At 43.6% G+C, this 16,186-nt stretch overlaps 1 protein-coding gene across 5 annotated transcripts in view; it reads left to right on the forward strand.

Annotated features, from left to right (window-relative positions):
* Positions 1–16,186, forward strand: part of DNAJC13 (DnaJ heat shock protein family (Hsp40) member C13) — a 542,758-nt gene that overhangs the window by 187,835 nt on the left and 338,737 nt on the right. For all 5 annotated transcript variants that reach the window (XR_003942499.1, XM_030206535.1, XM_030206508.1 and 2 more), the window contains one exon: positions 9,745–9,827. Coding sequence is in view for 4 of the 5 variants with exons in the window: in XM_030206535.1 (XP_030062395.1) it covers positions 9,745–9,827 (83 nt within the window). In the remaining variant the exon portion in view is untranslated. The remainder of the gene's footprint in view (positions 1–9,744; positions 9,828–16,186) is intronic.

Below are 16,186 nucleotides of genomic sequence, written 5' to 3' on the forward strand. Positions count from 1 at the left end.
GGCCACATGGCCTCCACAGTTCATGTGACTCCCATGGCCCGCCTTCACATGAGATCTGCTCAATGGACCCTAGCCTCCCAGTGGTATCAGGCCGCCGGGGGTCTAGAGGACGTGATCCACCTGTCCACGAGTTTTCTCGAATCCCTGTATTGGTGGACGATTTGCTCCAATTTGACTCTGGGACGTCCCTTCCAAATTCCTCAGCCTCAAAAAGTGCTGACCACGGATGCGTCTCTCCTGGGATGGGGAGCTCATGTCGATGGGCTTCACACCCAAGGAAGGTGGTCCCTCCAAGAAAGCGATCTACAGATCAATCTTCTGGAGTTGCGAGCGATCTGGAACGCTCTGAAGGCTTTCAGAGATCGGCTGTCCCACCAAATTATCCAAATTCAGACAGACAATCAGGTTGCCATGTACTATGTCAACAAGCAGGGGGGCACCGGATCTCGCCCCCTGTGTCAGGAAGCCGTCAGCATGTGGCTCTGGGCTCGCCGTCAAGGCATGGTGCTCCAAGCCACATATCTGGCAGGCGTAAACAACAGTCTGGCCGACAGGTTGAGCAGGATTATGCAACCTCACGAGTGGTCGCTCAATTCCCGTGTGGTGCGACAGATCTTCCAGGCGTGGGGCACCCCCCTGGTGGATCTCTTCGCATCTCAAGTGAACCACAAGGTCCCTCAGTTCTGTTCCAGGCTTCAGGCCCACGGCAGACTGGCGTCGGATGCCTTCCTCCTGGATTGGGGGGAAGGTCTGCTGTATGCTTATCCTCCCATTCCTCTGGTGGGGAAGACTTTGTTGAAACTCAAGCAAGACCGAGGCACCATGATTCTGATTGCTCCCTTTTGGCCGCGTCAGATCTGGTTCCCTCTTCTTCTGGAGTTATCCTCCGAAGAACCGTGGAGATTGTTTTCCGACCCTCATCACGCAGGACGAAGGGGCTCTGCTGCATCCCAACCTCCAGTCCCTGGCTCTCACGGCCTGGATGTTGAGGGCGTAGACTTTGCCTCTTTGGGTCTGCCAGAGGGTGTCTCCCGCATCTTGCTTGCTTCCAGGAAAGACTCCACTAAGAGAAGTTACTTCTTTCATTGGAGGAGGTTTGCCGTCTGGTGTGACAGCAAGGCCCTAGATCCTCGCTCTTGTCCTACACAGACCCTGCTTGAATACCTTCTCCACTTGTCTGAGTCTGGTCTGAAGACCAACTCCGTAAGGGTTCACCTTAGTGCAATCAGTGCATACCATTACCAAGTGGAAGGTAAGCCGATCTCAGGACAGCCTTTAGTTGTTCGCTTCATGAGAGGTTTGCTTTTGTCAAAGCCCCCTGTCAAGCCTCCTACAGTGTCATGGGATCTCAATGTCGTTCTCACCCAGCTGATGAAACCTCCTTTCGAGCCACTGAATTCCTGCCATCCGAAGTACTTGACCTGGAAGGTCATTTTCTTGGTGGCAGTTACCTCGGCTCGTAGAGTCAGTGAGCTTCAGGCCCTGGTAGCCCAGGCCCCTTACACCAAATTTCATCACAACAGAGTAGTCCTCCGCACTCACCCTAAGTTTCTGCCAAAGGTTGTGTCGGAGTTCCATCTGAACCAGTCAATTGTCTTGCCAACATTCTTTCCCCGTCCTCATTCCTGCCCTGCTGAACGTCAGCTGCACACATTGGACTGCAAGAGAGCATTGGCCTTCTATCTGGAGCGGACACAGCCCCACAGACAGTCCGCCCAATTGTTTGTTTCTTTTGATCCCAACAAGAGGGGAGTGGCTGTAGGGAAACGCACCATATCCAATTGGCTAGCAGATTGCATTTCCTTCACTTACGCCCAGGCTGGGCTGGCTCTTGAGGGTCATGTCACGGCTCATAATGTTAGAGCCATGGCAGCGTCGGTAGCCCACTTGAAGTCAGCCACCATGGAGGAAATTTGCAAAGCTGCGACGTGGTCATCTGTCCACACATTCACATCTCATTACTGCCTGCAGCAGGATACCCGACGTGACAGTCGGTTCGGGCAGTCAGTTCTTCAGAACCTGTTTGGGCTTTAGGATCCAACTCCACCCCCCGAGGGCCCTGTTTGTTCTGTTCCAGGCTACACTCTCAGTTAGTTGGTAAATTTTTTAGGTCAATCTCAGTTATGTCCTCGCCGTTGCGAGGCCCAATTGACCAATGTTGTTGTTTTGAGTGAGCCTGGGGGCTAGGGATACCCCATCAGTGAGAACAAGCAGCCTGCTTGTCCTCGGAGAAAGCGAATGCTACATACCTGTAGAAGGTATTCTCCGAGGACAGCAGGCTGATTGTTCTCACCAACCCGCCCGCCTCCCCTTTGGAGTTGTGTCTTCCCTTGAAGTGTATTGTCTTGCTACATACTGGACTGGCCGGCTCGAGCCGGTTTCGGGCGGGAAGACGGCCGCGCATGCGCGGTGCGCGCGGGCGCGCGAGGGCTAGCAAAGGACTTGCTAGTGAAGTTTCCGATTGGAGGGGCTGCCGTGGACGTCACCCATCAGTGAGAACAATCAGCCTGCTGTCCTCGGAGAATACCTTCTACAGGTATGTAGCATTCGCTTTAAGGCCAGTATGATAAATACTATGTTGAATGATGACTGTGTCACCATGGTATATATATATGGAAGAATACAGCAAAGAATAACAGTTAACCAAAACAAGGATCAACATTAAAGATATCTAACACTTGTTACTACCTGGGGAGTACAGGAACTTAATTGTTCACAAGTCGTAAACAGGATCTCAGGACAGAGATGTTTTTCCTCTGTACCCCTACACTGAGATTAAAGAAAGATCCAGGACCTCCAGGCTAGATTTGAACTCCAGAACCAATCAGAGCTTAGAGCACCAACCTTTGAAAGTATCTGGCCAATGGTACTAAAAGTTCCCCTTTTATCAAGGCTAAATTGGAAAAGAGAAAGTAATATTTTCTGCAACAGCTTTAAAACTGTAATAAAGTGCCATCTGCTCTCCAATTAGAAGAAATACATTTTCATGAAATTATTTACAATTCACTGGCCAGAAAACCCACTGTTTTGTCACAGCGGGCCTACATCAGAGAGAGGGCTCTGAGCCAGCGCTGAGTAGCGTTCATCAGTCTCTGCCTGCAAAGAAGTAGCGTTTAAAAGGATGGGGGAATGGGATGAAACAGATGATATGAGCAGCGAGGCACATGCTGATGAAATTCAACAACCTCCTGTCACTTTTGCAAGAGCGCTGGAGAGTCTCAACACCGTGCGGGCCTATCTGGAGGTCACTGGATGTCAGTGCTATGACAGTTTTTACCGTCTGGCAGACAATAGGGGCTCATTTTCAAAGCAGTTAGCCTTCCAAAGTTCCTTAGGTTTCTATGGAACTTTGGAAGGCTAAGTGCTTTGAAAATATGCCTGATAGTCTACGGAACTCACAGACACAATAGTGTACAGAGTAGACTGTATACTGTACGTATAATAAACAGTGCTGTACATATGTTTATCAGATGTCAAGCTTCTTTGGGTCACAACGGTTAAGTGCACGCTCCGGTTAACTGCATGTATTTCTTTGGTCCCAGACTCTTGCATAAGCGGATTGCACTGTATATATAATTTAAAAAAAATAATGAAAGACCGTATTTTACCTCCAAGCAAAATAGCCCCCACTCGTGGACCTCAGCTAATGAAAACTTAAACTGAAAGCCACAGTGCTTTTACAGTGGCTAACTTTATGCCACATTTGGAGTGACAGCTGATGTCATATCTCCACAGACACTCTAATTCCTAAGAAGCTCAATTTACTGACTTTAATTCCTGCTAAACTTTTGTATCAAAAAGATTTATTTGAAGCACTTGTTTTACCATATATACCATATATACTACTATATATACTACTATGCAAGATCATAACTACATTACATATTATCGCATTACATATGCAGAGAGTAGCCCCCCACCACTACCAGACTACCTTACAATCAATAGTTGTCTATTGGTATATTCAGGGAAGGCGTGATCACTAGTCACTGTTGCCCATGGCAGCTGTTTTCTCAAAATGGCTCCTGTGACTCTTGCTCAAAATCAATATATAGACACTCTTTCAGCAAAACACACGTCAATGACAAAACAATGAGCTGAAAATTAAACCATATTCTTGTAACTCTTCCTGTGAAATCCAGAAACCAAAGTGGTGATATATTTTCATACTCAGGAATTATTAAAAACTATATTTAAATGGAGGAAAAGACCTCAGATGTCCTGGCTTGGTAGCAAGTGTAATATTTTAGTGCTAGCTGATAGTACACCGCAATCTTGTCATTGGTCAAAAAACCTCCAAATATTAAATTTTTAAATTTGCTATTGTTCACTGTTTAGTTATTTTTTTTATTGTTTTTATTTAATTATATAAAAACCTTCGAAAGCTAATCAAGAAATGTATTAAGTTATGTCCAATAAAAAAGGTATCATCTTATTTTCTTTTCCATGTTTTAATTCTCCATCTCATAATTTATTACAGTTCAATGCAAAAGGCATTTAGCTTGTTTCTTGTACTCAACAGGGCTCTCCATTTCACTCTTATATCAGTCTTTATCAGGGGACTAAGTGCTCTTAGAACCTACAAAAAAATATACAGTGTAATCCATCAGTGCATTCGATGTATGTTACTAACAAAAAAATCATAGTAGAGTATACTCTTTCTCATGCTGTGCCAGTCTTGCGAGATTTCCTCTAGAGGTCATGGCAACCATGTTGACAGAAGAGCTAGCATGGACAAGAGCAACTGGAGATTACTCCTAGACTGTCAGGAATTATAAGATAGGCCTGAGGAGGGCACCTACAGATGGGCAGGGGGGAGAGGCAACTCCTTAGAGAAAAAGGAGAAAAATAGGGCAAAGCACACATTTTTGGCTTCATGGCTGTAGCCTTTCAACCGAAATAGGCAGAAAGGATTTTGGGCCAGTTGTTGTTGTTACATTTGTACCCCGCGCTTTCCCACTCATGGCAGGCTCAATGCGACTTACATGTTGTATACAGGTACTTATTTGTACCTGGGGCAACAGAGGGTTAAGTGACTTGCCCAGAGTCACAAGGAGCTGCCTGAGGTGGGAATTGAACTCAGTTCCTCAGTTCCCCAGGACCAAAGTCCACCACCCTAACCACTAGGCCACTCCTCCACTTTTTGCACCAAAACTAAAATTTGGTCAGCCTCTACAGGAATACATCACAGGGAAGTAAGTCCCTTTAAATCTGGCTGTATACCCATGGAGATACTATAATACTCTGAGTGAAGAGGCAATTTTACAATACTCAGTGCAGCCTTTCAAGATTTAGTTACACAATCTGGAATATAAAGCACTTAAAAATTAAAGTCCTTGGTGCTGATATTCAAAGCAATTTAAGTGGGCTAGAGAGGTCCCTTCCCGCGTAAATTACCTGTCCCCGCCCAACCGCCAGTATTCAGCGGCACTAAACCAGGCTGTGCCACTGAATTATCACCTCTGACTGGCCCCCCAAAAAGTAGACCAGTCAGGGGTGGACTGAGGACATATTGGGGAGGAGCTGCAGATTGTGCGGGTGCTGGCGATATTTGACCGAGGCCTGCATAGTAGAGAATGACACATGGACAAAGTTTGCTCCACCCATGCAGGTTCTATCTCCGTCTCCTCCCCATCCCCGCAGGTTCTGTCTCCATCCCCGCCCCATTTCCGCAGGCCCTGCCCCATCCCCGCTCCTGCTGGCTTTTCTCCAGCCCCGTGGGCTCTGTCCTCATCTGCAGAAGCCTCAAACAATTATGATTTTATATTTAAATCTTTTTATTAAGGTATAAAAGGAACAATATATGCTGTGCAACTGTTATGTATAAATTAGAAATAGAAGACAATAATAACAGCGAGCAGCTATAATAACCCTCCTCACCACCACCCTCTACCCTTCCAACCCCCCAAATAACTGATTTCTACTACCCCAAGGAATCCTAATCCACCCTGTTAAATTGTCCAGGGCTACAAAATACAACCTGTCCTGTATGCCCTAGAGGGGAGAAATATGCCCTATGATGCACTGTTAATGATTTTTTAGTCTGTGGATGAATAAGAAGTCATCAACAATCTCTGGATTCAATCTAGCTCTCCTGTCTTCCACAGTCCTTCCTGCAGTAGAAGATGTCTTCTTAGAAAATGTGCTGGTAGCAGGATGTACAGGATCCCCCCATGCAAATTTTACTAGTTGTGGCTAGCTTTTTCAAAAAAATCAAAATATCGTTGTCTGCATCACTCAAACATAAATAACAGTCCAGTTCATTAACAGGCTTCAAATTGGAAAATGACATAGGGATAAAGTTTGTCCCTGTTCCCCTGGGCTCTGTCCCCATCCCTGCCCTGACCCGACCCTGTGGGATATATCCCTGTCCATGCAATCTCTGTCCCCACCCCATCCCCACAATCTCTTTCCCTATCCCCATCCCAGCAGTTACTGCTGGTCCCCATCCCTGTGTCATTCTGTACCGCATAGCTTAAGAGGGTAAATTTAGGGCTATCTTACACACACCCACATAAACTTTTTTTTTTTTTTAATTGAAGCTCCACTCCTCAGTCCGCGGCCACAAGCCACTCCTTCCCCCGGCCTCCAACACCTCAGTAGTTCATGTAGCCTCCCTTCGGGCCTCCCTTGATCCTTGGTGGTTCAGTGGTGGTCATTGGGGGCAGGAGCACAACTCCCTCATTCATAGTAGTTCATGTAGACCCCCCCCCCCTTGGGCCTACCTTGATCCCAGGTGGTCCAGTGGTGGTCATTGGGGAAAGAGCAGAGTCCCCTCCTCATGCCCCTTGTGGATCAAGGAGGTTGTGCTCCTTCCCCCAGCGACCACAACACGACCACCAGGGATCAAGGTAGACCCGGGGGAGGGCTACCTGAACTACTGAGGAGTTGGGGGTTGAGGCGTTAGGTAGCCACCTAGCTTGTCCACGTGTAGCCCCAAATATTTAGTGCTGGTGCCCATACACGGCCTAGCACTGAATATTGGGGTGCTAATTTTGCTGGTGACGGTAAGCATTTTTTTAAAATGCTGACCGTCGCTGGCTGACTATTTGGGGGGGGGGGGGGGGTTCTCATAACTGGAGATGTTTGTCTTTTTAAATGTTTGGTTTTGTTTAGGAGCTGCTTCCACAATCATTGGTATCTAGTCATATATAGAGCGATATCTGCAAAATAGGAGTTAATTGTACATTGTTTGAAGGCTACACCTGCCATAATTTTAAGAATGTTAACTGACATTTGAAGCTAGTAATTAAAATATTGATTTTATTTCCAGAGGCCACCTGTTTAAGTATAAAGTGTGAAATCTTTAGCTCCAATATATATTTGCTGATTACCTTGTGAAGGAATACTTTAATTGCTTGCATGCTGTATCTCTCTACTGGATGACTATAGGCGCCGCATTCACTTTATTCAAAGCTTAGTGCTGCCTTTTTTATTAAAAAAAAAAAAAAAGTTTCACTTTGAGCACACCTAAATTAGTTAATATGGAATAAGCAAACTTTCAGGATAGTTAGACATCCTTTATAAAAGTAGACATTGATTAAGTACATAAGTAATGCCATACTGGGAAAAGACCAAGGGTCCATCGAGCCCAGCATCCTGTCCACGACAGTGGCCAATCCAGGCCAAGGGCACCTGGCAAGCTTCCCAAACGTACAAACATTCTATACATGTTATTCCTGGAAATAGGAAAGTGGTGTTTGTCTATTTCCTCCGCCCCCCCCCCCCCCCCCCCAAAAAAAAAAAATCATCAACCTTTGCATCCAATAGTGTTTAGCTGACCTTAATATCTGTGAAGTTCCTTCTGATAAATTGGTTGGTAGAAATGGAATTCCTATATATTGAGACCAAGACCATCTTATTGGTGAATGGATGGATTCAGGCCTCCTGACATATTAAAGTGGGATGGGGGGGGGGGGGGGGGAGCAGGGGGCTGTACTGTGTATTCTGGCCCGGTACAAATATGTCTGCCTGTGGGCTGCTGAAGCTCCTACCCCTCTGCTGTTCCTGAGAAAATGTAATGTAGTAAATGCTAGCAGATAGACACAAATAGTACGTTTATTCTGCCCAGTACAATGGTTAGGGTTGTAACTGCTGCTCTGTATAGGTACCCCACTTAAATCATTAGCTGTTTTGAACTGAAGTGCAGCTCCATGCAAGTTTACCCCAATGCTTGTTATCCATTCTCTTGCCATTAGGGGGTCCCCTGTATTTATCCCATATCTTTTTGAATTACATCAGTTTGTCTCCACCACCTACTATGGGAAAGCATTCCAGGCATCTACCACTGTTCACGAAAAAATATTTTGTGGTACTGCTCCTGAGTTTATCTCCTTGCAGCTTCATATTGTGTCCCTTAGTTCTACAGCTTCCTTTCCTTTGGAAAGGGTTTGTCTTGTTTGACAACCTTTTAAGTATTTTTATGCATATATCTTCAGTCCCTATTCTGTGAGATATACATATTTAGGTTCCCAAGTCTCACCTCATGTGTCTTTTGGTACAGACTGCACCATTTCTCTGGAGTGCTTCTAGCTTATATTCTTACTGAGATACTGTATCCTCACCAAGAACCTATTCAGGCAGCATCTTCTCCCTTTTTATTCTGCTAATTACACCTATATACAGTCCAGCATCTCTCTGGCTTTAGGCACAAAGCTTTGCTGTTTTGCTACTGTGAGATTATCTAACACATCACCTCAAGTTGTAACATCTGGTCCATGCACAATACCTCTTCCCTCCCACCACATACCAGGACCTTTGGATATTTCTGTACCCCAAATGCATTATCCTGTACTTGGTTTGCCAAGAATTTCATCAGTCTTTTTTTTTTAGTTCTCATTTCATGTATACCCTCAAGGATATGCACTCTGTTGCTGACCTTTGTGTCTTCCATGAAAAAAAACAATCTTTTCCTCCTTATCCTTCTGGAATATCACAAAAATATTAAACAGAACTGATCACCGAGGCATCCATCTACTCATCTTTCTATACTCTGAGTGAATTTCATTTACCATTCCCTTTGTCACCTGGGGCAGAGCAACTGTGGCAAGCTCCCCAGAAACACTCATAGGTCAGCCTTCAAGGATGGCTATACACAGGGAGTGGTGGGACAGAACTTAAACCAACTTTCAAAACATACTTTACAATCATAAGATTTTTTTTTAAAAGAAAAAAGTGCTCTTAATGAAATTTTCTTTTAATTACCATTATATCAAATGTTTCCTCGCCCCAGACTCTTATTTGCTTGTTTTTTCTACTCATTTGCATTTCGTGTTTTTGTTTCATCCCATCTTGCACCTGTTTCCACAAGGCACCATAAACATAACATATCTTATCCTTGCACTGTCATGACTTTATTCTTTTTTCTGTTCTAATATTGTGTCAGTGTTGCTGTTTTTGCTCATGGTTTTGCTAATTAATGTTTTGCACTATATTCACCTTTTTTTTTTTTTTTTATTAAAGAATTAGTCGTTGAGTGGTTTTCCTTATTTGGAATCAAATATCCATTGTACAAAGAGGTTCTTCTATATCCTTCTCTCCCCCTTTTGCTCCTCTTCCCTCAAGGATTTCCCTTTTAATTCTCTTGTACAAAATAATATTCTATACTGTTGATTTTAAAATAAATTTGAATTTTGGATACCTAGTCAGGATATGGTTGTAATCTGTGACTAATAATCTTATACCATTGCATAGGACAGACTGTTTTACTCCTAAATTTGTCAAGTTATCTTTTTTTCTTTACAGAATATTAACCAAAAGCCTGTCATACTGAGAAAGAGAAGGCAAAGAATAAAGATAGAGTCAAACTGGGATCTTTTCTATTACAAGTAAGGGTTTGGCATACATTTTTATTGATGTGCATTCTCAGGGTTAATAATCTGTTGGGTTACCAGATCAGATTATCCTGGCATTTAACTATAAAAAATGCTTTTGCATAGAGATTTATAAGCTTTATCTGAAAAAAGGGAATGCTAATTCTGCTCATAAGACACCTCTGAAATGTTTGGTCTTTCATTAAACTCAGTCTTGAGAGGGGAGTTTTAGTTTTCAAACTAGAGAGAAGAGGAAATAATAGAGACAAAAGAAACAGTCTCTAGGATTGGAAGGAGTGGAACAATACTGGTAGAACTTCCTTATCAGTATTTTCACATGCTTAAGCTGTTTCTAAAGAAGAAGTAGGAACTAGATTATTCTAAACAGCCTTGGTTCTCTTCACACACACATTTCTTTGCCTCACAGCTTCCCTGTTGAAACCTGAAGCAGAAAAGCCAGGTGCCCTCCTTAAGTCTTTCCCTGGACCCCTATTTAGTACTTCTGTTTCCAAGTTATATTGAAAGCAGACATTCAGAGAGACTGTGTTAGATAATTAAATCTGTTCAGATAGAACCAAAGCTAAAAAGAAAGATTGTCTCTTGTACTTGTGAATGTCTGTTTCCTCATCTGGAAATTTAGAGAGTGAGAGGGAAAGGTAGTACTTTGCTTTTAATATATTTTAAAAACACATGAACCCGTCGCTGTATAATGTTGTTCAAGCTGTATTAGCCACAAGATAATTTTGAACAAGCATCAGATTTACTATGCTTCTATTGGAAGAATCTTCCTTTTTTCCTTTAGCCTACTTTATTGGCCGTTAATATGCAACTAAGGAGCCCCAGCACCTACATAGACATTTCTGGCTTTATCATGTGTATCAGAAAACAAATTGTTATTCTCTTCCATATTCCTTCCTGGGTTTCTCCTCATTTCCTACTTTTCTACCAATAACTTTCTTCACCTATCATCTTCTCACCTTCTCTGTCCTCTTTTCTTTTTGCTCCCTCTTTCCCCTTCCTGCTCTACTGCCTTTTATATTCTGATTCAATTTCATTTGATTTAATTTAACTTAATGTTCCATTGTTCACAATACATCATAGTGGATTAGAGTTAAAAACACAATGCACAGTTCAGTCATAAATGATAGAACAAATTACGTAGGGAACCAGCGCACCTCCACCCTTTGTGTGGTTTCCCCTTGTTCTAGAACAAATTACAGAACATTAAAAACCAAGTACAATAACCACCTACCCTTGCTTGAAGCATTCTTCAAACAATATTGCCTTGAGCAATTTCCTAAGGTGCAAGTAATTAAGGTTTTTTCTCAATACAAGGAAGAGTTTATTCCAAATGTAAAGTCATACTTGGGAAAATAACCTTGCTCGAGTTCATGACAAAATGAATCGTGCACAGAGATAGTAATGGAATGTGCTCTTGCTTTGAGAAATGCAGAAGCTGAGTTAGCTCATAACTTTAAATGATCAGCTAGATATTTGGGGGGTTTATTTCTTATGATTTGGTATACTGCTTTGCAAAGGAAGTATTAAAGTTGTTTAGAAAAATAAGTTAAAATAAAAAAAAGACTTAGATAAACTTTCAGCAGCAGGTGAAAACCCTACTTATGGAAAGAAGCAACAGGAGGAAGGGTAAAACAGTAACAGAATAGTTTAATTCCAATACGATTGACAGTAAGAAGAGACATAAAAGGAAGAGCAAGGATGTCTGTTTCCTGCAGCCAGGAATTGAAAAGGCAGTAACTCAAAAGGTCAGTATTCTAATCAAAATAAGTCATAGCTTTCCTGAAATAACCATGTTTTTATAGCTACTTTGAACTTCTTAGAAGAGCTTTCCTGGCATCCTAGTAGGAAGCAAGTTCCAAAATTTTGGTGCTAGGCAGTTAGTCAGTAGTTTGTTTATTTCTGCTTTATATACTGCCATATTGTCTGTACTAGGTTTCAAAGCGGTTTAGAATACAATAAAATGAGAAAGGAGGAGAGAGAAAAAAAACACTAGTGAGAATCGGAAGCAGAGACTTGAGTGAACAAATGGAGTATGAGTGATTTCTTAAAAGCGGAAAGAATGGGTACATTCCTAATATGAAATGGAAGCTCGCTCCACAGTTTTGGGTCAACATAGTGAAAAGTGGTGGAACGTGAAGAGGTGAGGTGGAGTTCTGAGGGTGACAGCAGTCGGAGGAGATTGGGATTGGCAGTGCGGAGGAAACGGAGGGGAATGTAGGGGATAAGGAGTTTATGGGGGTAGGCAGGGGTGGAAGGCAAACATGATTTGTGAACTAGACTGAGTAGTTTGAAAGTAACAAGCGTGGTGAGTGCAAGCCAATGTTCGAGCTTAAGCGGGGGGGGGGGGGGGGTAATGTGATCAAAATGACATGCATTGTAGAGCATCTTAACTGATTTGGATTGAATGAGCTGTAGGTGCTTGAAAGACTGAAGTGAGATGCCAACATAGAGAGAGTTACAGTACTCAAGAAGAGAGAGAATCAAGGCCAGGATGAGTGGGTGAATAAGAGATTGGAAGGAGAGGGGCATACTGAATGGATATGATGAAGAGAAAAAAATGAGGCACAGATGACTGAGTCAATTTGTGTTTTGAAAGTGAGTTTGTTGTCAAAGATGAAACCTAAGATCTTGGTGGCCTCATTGAAAGGAAGAGGTTGGTTATTAATGAAAGGGAGGTTGGATGAGGAATGGGGCCACGTGGTGGGGAAAAACAGATGGTTTCATGATAGTTTATGAGCTCTCTAATCGATGTACATCTGTACATCGAGCAGGCAGTTTTAAACCAAACTTTTCTTTTCACGGGCAATTGGTGTAGCATTTGCAAACTGGCAAAAACTAGATTGGCTTTTTAAACCCATAAGGTGTGATACCTTAGGCAAACCAATATAGATGGTATTACAGTAATCTAGTTTAATATGTGATTTTATTTAGGTTTGTCTTATCCAAGCATCCCTGTAGTTTAAGGTGTAAAAACAGACTACCACTGAAATTTGCTTTACTCATGAAAGGTGAGTGTCCAGTTGGCACCCCCAGACTTATAATGCTTTCATTTCCTGTAAATGTGCACTCACTAAAAAGGAAGGCTTGGACAGTGTTCTGTTTTTTTCAGACAGTCATAGAATAGTTGATTTCTCTGCGTTCATTTTAAAACTGCTGACCCAACCAATCTATGATGGTATGCAAACATTCCTGCAAATGACCGAGGGCCACATTGGGAGTGAAACATATGTTTATATATCATCTGCAAAACAAATACTCATAGTAACATAGTAGATGATCGCAGATAAAGACCTGCATGGTCCATCCAGTCTGCCTAACATATGAATACTTAGTCTTTAGATGTCCTTGCTGTTTTCAGGGCACAGACCATAGATGTTTGCCTTGCTCTCAAGGTCAAATTTTTCCCTTTAGCTAAAGGTGCCACAGCATTGGTACATAACATAAGCATAAGTACATAAAGCACTGCCATACTGGGAAAGACCAAGGGTCCATCAAGCCTAGCATCCTGTCTCCGACAGCGGCCAGTCCAGGCTTCAAGAACCCGGCAACCCCCCCTCCCCCCCCCCCAAAAAAAAAAAATTAATAATGTTCAATGGACTTTTCCCTCAGGAATCTGTCCAAACCCCCTTTAAATTCCGTAAGGCCAGCTGCTGTCACTACATTCTCCGGCAACCAGTTCCAGAGTAACTGCACGCTGAGTAAAGAAAAACGTTCTCCTATTTGTTTTAAATCTACCATATTCTAGCTTCATCTTGTCCCCTGGTTTTGTTGTTGTTTGAAAGTGTAAACAAACGCTTCACATCTGTCCGCTCTACTCCGGTCATTATCTTGTAGACTTCTATCATAACACCCCTCAGCCGCCTTTTCTCCAAGCTGAAGAGCCATAACCTTCTCAGCCTTTCCTCATAGGGAAGTCATTCCATTCCCTTTATCATTTTTGTCGCCCTTCTCTGCACCTTTTCTAATTCCTTTATATGTTTTTTGAGATGCGGCGACCAGAATTGGACACAGTACTTGAGGTGCGGTCGCACCATGGAGCTATACAACGGCATTATAACATCCTCGTGTTTGTTTTCCATCCCTTTCCTAATAATACTCAACACTCTGTTCACTCTCTTAGCCGCCGCAGCACACTGGGCAGACATATTTTTCATTATTTCTACTTCTCTGTATCCAGGCTTGATACCCCATTCCAGGAAAACTCAAGCAGTGGGTACAGGCTCCCTGGATCTATTGGCTAACACTACCTCCACAGTGCGCCCTGGAAGAATAGCATCATCTGGCACTAACTCTGGTCATAATAAAGTCATGCTAGAGCCAGTGTCCACAAGTCCAGCTACATGGGTCTGATTCACAGTTACTGGGGTGCTGTAGTATTGGGACAACCAATCTACTTCCATGCTTGATGAATGACCAGTAACTTTCTGTGCTGCGGCAACTGTATGTGCCCCCTTTGTGGAACTGAAGCCACCCACAAAAGCCACCAGCTTTGCTGTAGGAACTGGAATGCTTTTTAGTGCAGGCTTGAGATTATCTGGGCAATCCGCTTTGAAATGTCCTGTACATCCACACTGGTAACAAGAATGTTCATGCTTAGTCGTTAGGTTTTTGGGGAACACTGGAGGGCTTCCTGACTGCCTCTGAGGTTGTAGGGATATTTGATTTAGGGCACTGGCTGCCCTTATTTTCCGGCTGCTACGGATAACGATGGCTTCTCTTTGCCAACCAGGGACAGTTAGATATCAGCCAACTCAGCCACCTTCTCTGGAGTTATGGGGCTGGTGATCTTGAACATGTTCCCTCACCTCTGGACGACAACGCTGAAGAAACTGCTCCAGGACCATCAGGCTGTTCTCCAGGTTTTCAACATTGGTTCCAATGAGCCACCGCTGATGCTAGTACCTTAGCTGAGTCACGTATTAGCTGTGAATATCATCTGCCCCCTTTTGAAAGTCCGGAACTTTAGGCTGTAGGTCTCGTGGGTAATGGCATAACGGTTCAACAAAGCTTTGCGCACCTCCTCAAAGTGGGAGCACATCTCCATGGACAGTCCTTGGAATGCCCCAACTGCTCTACCATTGAGCTTTCCTCCCAGATAGCACACCCAGTCTTTCCTGGGAATTTCATTGAAGTGGCAAATTTTTTCAAAGGTAGTTAGATGTCTGTGTCACTTAGGATATCATCAAATTGCGCAAACAAGTTAGGCCCAATCTGGGCTGTGGATCCTACCTCTGGCCTCTGCACATGTGTTGGGCTGGAGCTTTGGATAAGGGCCATTTCCATCTCCAACTTCAGTTTCTGTAGCTGAAACCTCCGCTCCTCACGCCACTGTCGTTCTTAACATTCCTCTCGCTGCTGTTGGTCTAGCCGCTGTTGCTCTACAATGTAGATTGTAGAGCGGCTTGGGGATGCGGGATTGTGGAGCTGGACTTGGGGGTGATTGTGTCTGACGACCTTAAAGCTTTCAAACAGGTAAAAAAAAAAAGTGACTGCCAAAGCCAGAAGGATACTTGGGTGCATAAAGTGAGGCATGACCAGCAGGAAAAAGGAGGTGATAGTGCCATTGTATAAGTTTCTGGTGAGGCCTCATTTGGAGTACTGCTTGCAGTTCTGGAGACCACACCTATGGAAAGATATAAACAGGATGGAGTTGGTCCAGAGGGCGGCTACGAAATTAGTAAGTGGTCTTGATTGCAAAAATTATAGGGACAGGCTTATGAACTTCATGTATACGCTGGAAGAGAGGAGGGAGAGAGGAGACATGATAGAAACATTTAAATATCTCAAGGGCATTTATGTACAGAAAGAGAGCCTTTTTCAAATGAAGGAGAGCTCTGGAATGAGGGGGCATACAACAAAGTTAAGAGGGAATAGGCTTAGGAGTAACCTAAGGAAGTATTTCACAGAAAGGGTGGTGGAGGCGTGGAATGGCCTCCTGGTGGAGATGGTGGAGTCGAGGATTGTTCCAGAATTTAAAAAGGCATGGGATAAGCATGTGGGATCGCTTAGGAACAGGAAGAATTAGGGGTTACAGAGGATGGGCAGACTGGATGGATCATATGGCCTTTATCTGCCGTCATGTTTCTATGTTTCTGTCTGCCAGATCTCAGTGGGTGTACATCCGGCCCTGCCAACTCATGGGCCTCTGCCCATAAGGAATCTGGTCTCCCCCCAGGAGAACTCTACAGGTAGGTCCTACCGCTCCTCCTTGCTGAGGTTATCTGGTCATTCTTGTGTTAGGTCAGGCATATCCAGTGTCTGAGGGCTGCTACCAATTACCATCAGCATGCTGCTAATCTCCTAACACTAAACTGAACAAGAAAGTTACCTCACTGCTGCACTTATTCACTGTG

This window comes from Microcaecilia unicolor, chromosome 1 (assembly GCF_901765095.1).
Source record: "Microcaecilia unicolor chromosome 1, aMicUni1.1, whole genome shotgun sequence".
NCBI classification, from domain to species: Eukaryota; Metazoa; Chordata; class Amphibia; order Gymnophiona; family Siphonopidae; genus Microcaecilia; species Microcaecilia unicolor.